Source organism: Chaetomium globosum, genomic scaffold (genome assembly GCF_000143365.1).
Source record: "Chaetomium globosum CBS 148.51 scaffold_2 genomic scaffold, whole genome shotgun sequence".
NCBI lineage: Eukaryota > Fungi > Ascomycota > Sordariomycetes > Sordariales > Chaetomiaceae > Chaetomium > Chaetomium globosum.
Window position 1 is genome coordinate 1,198,330 of NT_165977.1, and position 7,121 is coordinate 1,205,450.

A 7,121-nucleotide genomic window follows, 5' to 3' on the forward strand; every position below is an offset into this window, starting at 1 on the left:
ATTATAACGTGTGTGAAAGCACAATGCACAATACTAAGCATTAACTCCCTTACTTTGTACTAGCCATTCTTCTTGACCCGTACCCCGCGTTCGTTCAATTGTTTTGTCTTATAAGCTGATTGCAGGTTTTAGGGAGATTATTACATCGGGTAAGAGACCTAAGGTAGTCTGTAAACACCACAAGACGAGAGATGTTCTACATGGAATCAAATATAGAAGTAAAGTAGAAGCCAGCGGCTACCAACCCATCCCTTTTCCGCCGCCGTCCCCCAGAAGAAGAAACCCGTGATGTGAAGATACCAAGCCGATTCGCCAACAGAACTCCTATCCCAATCTCCAGGAAATATTTGTCTCTAAATATTATCAACCAAGTCCAACCTTCAGTCCAGCTTCCCCCCTGTAGCCATACACTAGCTCTCCACCCTCCAGAAATTCCACCCTTCCCTCTCGCCAGCCCCTCCATGCACACCCACCAACTTTTCAACACCCTCATTCCCCTCCGCACTGAGGAACCGCTCCAGGTCGATCTCCATCCCACCCTGATCATCCTCATCCATCCCGTTCTTCAGCACCGCCGGCCAGAGAACACCGACACCATCGCCACCAAGCGTAGTCTCAAACTTCTCAAACCCTTCCTCATCCAACTGCGCCTGCAGCTTACGCAGCTTCTTCCTCTCGACACCGGGCTTCAGCAGCGTGATGCAGCAGCCGCCACCACCAGCGCCCGTGAGCTTGGTCCAGCCGATGCCCTCGTGGTCGACCAGCTCGCGCACGCGCTCCAGGCGCGGGTGCGAGACGCCCAGCGAGACGAGCAGGCCGTGGTTGACGGTCATGAGCTCGCCGACGCGCGCCAGGCTGGCCTCGGACTGCGTGTCGAACCCTTCCTCGGTGAGCACCTCGGCCGACGCGTCCGCGACTTTGTCCATGGCGTCCAGGATGCTGCCCACCAGTACCGGGTGCGTGTTCTTGAGCTTGCCGACCTTGGCCACCTCGTGCGCCGTCGACTTGGGCACCCGCGTGTCGACCAACAGGAGCGGCAGCTCCGGGAAGTCCCAGAGCGGCCGTACCGACGGCGGCTTGCCGTAGTCGGTGCGCTGGAAGACGACGGCCTTGCCTTGTGTTGCGACCGTGTTGTCGACGCCAGACGGATTCCCGTGGATGAACATTTCGTAAACGTAGGCCCAGCGGTTGATGCGCTCGATCTGCATGCGCGCCTCATCGGCCGGCTGATCCGGATGTGGGCCAGCCAGCGTTCGCAGCTGCAAGAGCAGTGCGGCAGACATGCACACAGCGATGGTGGCGCTGCTGCCCAGACCGGCACCTATTGGGATTGTTGACCGTAGTGTGTACTGGCAGCCGGGAAACGATTGGGAGCCGAGCGATAGGAACATGTAGAGGAAGGATCCGGCCGAGTTCTGATGTACTTTGCGTATGCCGGCGGGCTTGTCGGGTGAGACATTGGCGAGGAAGGGCTGGATTGCGGCGACCAGCTCGGGATCGAGTTCCGTAACCAGCGAATAGTAATACTTCTTTTTGGACGGTTGTTGGAAAGTCGCCCAGGGAAGTTCATCGATGTTCCAGCAGTGGTCAAAGTCGATATCGGGGAATTTGAGCGTTACTGTGCGCTTGGACTTGGAGAGCGTTGTGACGAGGAGGTAAGACCGTAGCGAGATGGCGGCAGCTATTGCGGCCTATGAAACCAACATATCAGCACCAATTCCCCACTCTCAACCACCTCCTATCCGCACTCACCTTGCCGTGCACAACGGAATGTTCGCCAAACACAATCACCTTGCCCGGTGCCGACACCATGAACGCCGGCATCATCGGGCTGGACTGTTTGCGCTTTCTCCTCCGCGGGTTGACTTTTGAGCTACTTGTCCCGTTGGTCGTCGTGCCATTGACGCTGTCGATGCTCTCCAGGCTCACGTCGCTGGCATCTGTGCTGATGCTGTCGGGTTCTGAGTCGCTGTGGAAACCACTGTGGCCATTGGTGCCGTTATGGCCGTTCTGCCCATTCTGCCCGTTGTGCCCGTTGGCGACGCCGTTGGATGTGCGCTGTGTCGCCATGGTATTCATGCGCCGAGAACTCTCTCACGGCTGGTTGGAAGTTGAGAAGCGAAGGGGAAAAAGGGGCCGAGACGGCGAGTCGAAGGCAATATCAAGGCGATTCGTTGGTCAATGGCTACGTTCTACGGCCGTAGGACAAAGACGACTCGTGGTTGTGTCGGTACACGGCAGACGGCGTGCTGCTTCGAGGATCTGCTGCGGTACCGTTGCGATTGGCTTGAACTAACACTGGCTGCGATCGAGACTGTGGTGTTGCGGGGATGGAGGACGAAGAAGCAACCGGACAAACGGGGTGGTGCAAGGAGTGAAGCTGAAAAGGATATTATGTGCCAAGATAGGCAGGAGACGTAATATTAAGGCGAGTGGAGTTCGGAAGCGAAAGCAATTCGGAGATCGGATGGCAAAGGTCGCTGTCCCTGCTGCAATTTCGAAAACTCCCGTTGTTATTAGGTAGGTTAGGTAGGTACTTGAGAATTAGCTACGGCGGCACCGTCGGTAGGTAACACGAAGAACGTGGTGTTGGGGGCACAGCTCCGAGAAAAATAGTGGCCGGGAACGCGCTGCGGCACTGCCCACCAACTCTGATGACGAACAGGGGCAATTACAAGTGGATTCCCGGCTCAGTTCCCCTTGTTCTGTCCACGGGGTTGCATTTTGGCGTTCTGGAACCTTGGAAGCTCCTGATTGGCGCCATCACCCATTTCCGGCGAGCTGGGAGCGAAAAGCCAAGGGGCCGATACAGGCCGGGACCACTGGGGCCCGCTTTTACAAGCTGCTTCTTGCATCAGGGAAGTTCTGCCGCAACTGCCCAGTGGTCACGGACCAGATTGTCAGCGGCGAGCAATTTCCGCTTCCCAAAACTCCACTGGCCGCGTGATCCCGTCGCCATGCTCGAGGCGAGTCGAAATGCCCAAGAAAGGTCACGGGATTCAGCCTTCTCAACGCCGCTCATCCTGTTGCCATCTTTCTTTGCTTTGACCACCGCGTCTGAATCTGGCATATCTATCTGTCTGATAAGCCAGTCAGAAAGCACGGCAAAACGGCCATGCCGCTTCGGAAGTCGTGGCCCGCTGCACGGCGGGTCCAATGGTTTGCGTCCGTGGTCCGTCTTAAAACCGAAGACCTGCAAGCAACTACCCTGCGCTTGAATTATACGACGGCCCAGAGATCCGATACAGCAGACGAAGACAGTTTTACAAACGCAGTAACGTGCCTCAAGGTTAAGGTTGCTGAATCATCATCCTGGTCAAAGGATGATTTAGGTGAAGCTGACTGCATTTGTTCATACCGGATATGTATCGATGGGTAGGTGGTGGATGTCCATCAATAACCTCTTTCAGAACGGCACCGGGTAAGATAGGTAGCTCGCCGGGGATAAGCCACATCGCCGGCCTGCACACCTTCGGCCGTGAGTCAAATGCCCTCACAGGAGATGATATACAACAACATCGCAGACCCGGACATGTAAAGCAGCAATATCAACACACCCATCCCCTACCTCTACCAAAACCAATACCAACGCCCCAAAACAGCCACCAAAATGCCCCCCGTAACCGAATTCGCCCTCATCCACCTCATCCCCAAGCCCACCAACGACACCAACCAAACCACCACCGCCACCACCACCCCCATCCCCCCGAAATTCCTCGCCGCGCTCGCCTCCGCCATGCGCGACCAAGACAAGTGGCACGCAGCCGCCTTCCCGGACCTCCCCTCCTCCGCCGCCGAGCGCGCCGCGGTCTGGTTCAGGCAGGTGGAGGACCCGACCTGGCTGCTGACCACGGCGCGGTGGGAGTCGGTGGCCGCGCACTGGGACTGGATCCGCAGCGAGGAGAACTAGCGCGTCATGGGCGGGTTGGAGGAGGGGATTGTGCCGGGGGATACGGTGTTGTTTCATGTGGTGGGGGGGGCTTTTTGAGGAGGTTAAGGGGGGTGGTGGGTTGGGGGTCGTTGCTGGAGAGTTTCGGTGATTAGCGTGGGGAGGATGTTTTGTGAAGAGAGGGGATAGAGGGGGGTTTGAGACCAAAGTTTGAGGAAGTGGAGGGGGATTCTGGAAGGAGTATGCCCCGTCCTCCTTCTAGTTGCGGTCCGGATGGCGGAAGAATGTTGAGGGGGTGGGGGAGGAGGATGAGTTCGTGGTTGTGTGTGGGTGGGATAGCGTCGAGCAACACTTCGCGTTTGCCGAGACCGAAGGGTTTGCCCGGTACGGCGAGCTCCGGGAGTTGATCGCGCGGGTTGATCTGAAGCACTATAAGCCGTTACCGCTGGAGTAGCTGCTTGTCCACTTTGAGGCCTTGCAAGTGGGACGTTGATTCTGAGTTTGGGCCTTAGCCGATGAATGCGATTCATTTCTGGCAACCTCGCCAACTACATCGCCCCTTCGAGGCTAATCATAGCAAGCAAAGCACCAGTTCCTCCTAGATTCCCCATTCCGAGACGCCGTTTGTGAGTTCAGTCCAAGCCGAACCGGCAAATGCATGTGCCTCCATCGTGCCAGTGCCCGCGCTCAGTGCCGGACCAGCATTCCCCCTTCAGGATCCATTAACTCATGTCGCCTTCTGCTTGTTCCTCTTGGGGACGTCCTTGATCTGGAGGTCTGTTGCGAAATCCACCGTCAGCCGATGCCCGTCTTCGTATCGTCCCTTTTCGCCACGGAAAACCTACTGGGCGGCAGGCTCTGCTTGAGCTTCTCGGCCTTCTCCGAGTCCTTCAGGACCAAGGTGTAGAGGAACCTCTGGCAGCGGACCTTGAACTTGATCTGCTGGCTCTTGTTGTTCTTCTTGATCCGGGCAGCTGCAAACAAAACCCATTGTCAGAATCTCCTTGCACCATCTCCTAGCTCGTCAATCATCTCGTGTGGAACGTACAGGAGGCGTCTCCCCGCCGGCAGATCTCGATGAACTACGCCAAAAATGTCAGCACGCCACCCGAACTGCGCAGAAAAGGCTCAGCACTTCAAATCTCACCTTCTTGATATCGCCGATTTCCTGAGGCATTTTGTCGGTCTTTGTCGAGGTCCTGTACTGGTCGAAGGGTTCTCGGTTTCAAGGTCGGGATTGGATTTCTCGAAATTATTTTCTGTGGGTTTGGCAGTGGGGTGGCACCCCGACAGCTGCATTGCATGGGTTTGCGGAGTGGCAGGGGTGAGCTTCGCTGTGTGGCTGAGTGACGCGGCCTGTGGCGCTAACTAGCACGTTGAGCCGTCTGATATGTGACCATCTAGATGTTGACAGATAATGCTGTCGACAGTATTTCTCCTCCTATAAGGCGGGCGGTCTCAAATTCAGTTTTAGAATCCTTGACGTTCTCGTCATTGCTCATACACAATCTAGCACGCAGCAATCAAGATGCCGACACCATTAGACCGAGCAATGAGATCCAAGGTTAGTATTCGATCCTAAACTCTTGACAATCCGCAGATTTGCTTAATGATACTACTAGAACGCCGTCCTTGGTAAGATAGTCAGCGAAATCTTCTCGGTGTTTTGTGTTGACTTTTGAAGCCTTCGGCGGTTTGGTGACCGGCGTTGCCATATGGGCAATCTGGGGAGGCGACATGTTTCCGCAAGAGCCTGACCCCAAAGGCGACCCGGAAACTTGGTCCAGAGAAGAGCTTCGCCGATGGCTAGCTGCTGTATGTTTCCCGGCTTCCTGACACGAGTGATACTGACCAGTTGGCCAGCGAAATCTCCATCCCCAAGAGTCGGACAGCAGAGACCAGTTGCTCGAGAGGGTGCGGGCGAACTTGAGGATTCCTAGGAATTAATTATTACACCGTCAAAACAGCTCGAGGATTCAGCCCAGCCGGCGTTCCCTATTCACACGAGATCCTCCCCTATAATGGTTGGAAACAAGCTGTCGCGGTTTTTATTGGTCCGGACACCAAGGCCGCATAGTACATTAAACGTTGAGTCGGATTTTAGAATGCATGTTTGGGATTGCTGGAAGATATTTGCACGTCGTGATTGAGATACCAAGAGGCCTTCGTAGTCGCTTGAAAGACAAGAAGCGGTTTCACAGATGCTATAACCCAAACGGGCATCGGATTGTCCCGGTGGGGGTTCTGATGACAGCAACGCGCAGGGACATTTTAACCAATCAGACAGCTTCCCCTCGATAAGATCTGGGACCGCAGGCATCCCGCGCGCAAGGACAGCTTGTTCCTCCGAGGACTCGGGCCCCTTCTTTCATCAACACCCAATTGTCAACCCATCGTTGAATTGGATCGCGACGGCCGGATAGTCGCGACCTACTCACCACGATGGATTTTCTTCAGGTACGACGCCCGCCATGTTCTGCTTCGAATGCCGTGAAACTAACCGCCTTTGTCGCATAGCGCCTTGCGCGGTTCCTGGACCGCCCGCTGTTCCCGTGGAAGAAACTAATCATCGGCTTCTCCGTCGGCCAATACGTCTTTGAGGCGCTCCTTGGCTACCGGCAATACAAGATCCTACAAAAGACGAAGCCGCCCAAGGTGCTGGAACACGAGGTGTCGCAAGAGGTCTTCGACAAGAGCCAGGCCTACGGCCGCGCCAAGGCAAAGTTCACCGGCTTCAACGGTCTCTACGGACAACTTCAAAATCTCGCATTCTACCACTTCGACGTACTCCCGAAACTCTGGTCATGGACAGGCGATCTTCTTCTCCGCTTCGCGCCCAAGGGCTTCACTGGCGAGATCTCGCACTCGATCGTCTTCATTCTGTCGTTTATCCTCATCAACCAGGTCCTCTCGCTGCCGTCTAACATCTACAACACGTTCGTTCTGGAAGAGAAATTCGGCTTCAACAAGCAGACTCCCAAGCTATTCGTTGTCGATATGATCAAGACCAACCTCCTGGCTTTCGTCCTGACTCCTCCCATTCTCTCCGGCTTCCTTGCGATCATCCAGAAGACTGGTAGCCAGTTCTTCTACTACCTATGGATGTTTGGCGCTGGCCTGCAGGTTTTTATGATCGACCATCTACCCGATTGTCATTCTGCCGCTGTTCAACAAGCAGTCGCCCTTGGAGGAGGGCAAACTGAAGACGGATGTCGAGGAACCTGGCCCAGAA

The 7,121-nt window shown here is 55.5% G+C and overlaps 5 protein-coding genes across 5 annotated transcripts in view; 3 read left to right on the forward strand and 2 right to left on the reverse strand.

Annotated features, from left to right (window-relative positions):
* Positions 1 to 410: 410 nt before the first annotated feature.
* CHGG_02507 (uncharacterized protein) lies at positions 411 to 2,070 on the reverse strand (the record flags this gene model as incomplete). Its single annotated transcript, XM_001229022.1, has 2 exons — positions 411 to 1,691; positions 1,753 to 2,070. 2 exons carry the CDS (start codon positions 2,068 to 2,070, stop codon positions 411 to 413), a joined length of 1,599 nt encoding a protein of 532 aa, XP_001229023.1.
* A 1,540-nt stretch (positions 2,071 to 3,610) lies between these two features.
* CHGG_02508 (uncharacterized protein) lies at positions 3,611 to 3,910 on the forward strand (the record flags this gene model as incomplete). The annotated part of the gene is made up of 1 exon (XM_001229023.1): positions 3,611 to 3,910. The coding sequence occupies one exon, from the start codon at positions 3,611 to 3,613 to the stop codon at positions 3,908 to 3,910; it is 300 nt and encodes a 99-aa protein (XP_001229024.1).
* Positions 3,911 to 4,616: 706 nt separating this feature from the next.
* Positions 4,617 to 5,066, reverse strand: CHGG_02509 (60S ribosomal protein L38; the record flags this gene model as incomplete). The annotated part of the gene is made up of 4 exons (XM_001229024.1): positions 4,617 to 4,666; positions 4,735 to 4,863; positions 4,938 to 4,971; positions 5,037 to 5,066. The coding sequence occupies 4 exons, from the start codon at positions 5,064 to 5,066 to the stop codon at positions 4,617 to 4,619; spliced, it is 243 nt and encodes an 80-aa protein (XP_001229025.1).
* Positions 5,067 to 5,417: 351 nt separating this feature from the next.
* CHGG_02510 (uncharacterized protein) lies at positions 5,418 to 5,836 on the forward strand (the record flags this gene model as incomplete). The annotated part of the gene is made up of 2 exons (XM_001229025.1): positions 5,418 to 5,453; positions 5,753 to 5,836. 2 exons carry the CDS (start codon positions 5,418 to 5,420, stop codon positions 5,834 to 5,836), a joined length of 120 nt encoding a protein of 39 aa, XP_001229026.1.
* A 495-nt stretch (positions 5,837 to 6,331) lies between these two features.
* CHGG_02511 (uncharacterized protein) overlaps positions 6,332 to 7,121 on the forward strand; it is a gene marked incomplete at both ends in the record, with an annotated part of 1,528 nt that continues 738 nt past the window's right edge. Inside the window, 2 exons of the mRNA XM_001229026.1 lie at positions 6,332 to 6,346; positions 6,407 to 6,972. Coding sequence (XP_001229027.1) covers positions 6,332 to 6,346; positions 6,407 to 6,972 — 581 coding nt within the window. The remainder of the gene's footprint in view (positions 6,347 to 6,406; positions 6,973 to 7,121) is intronic.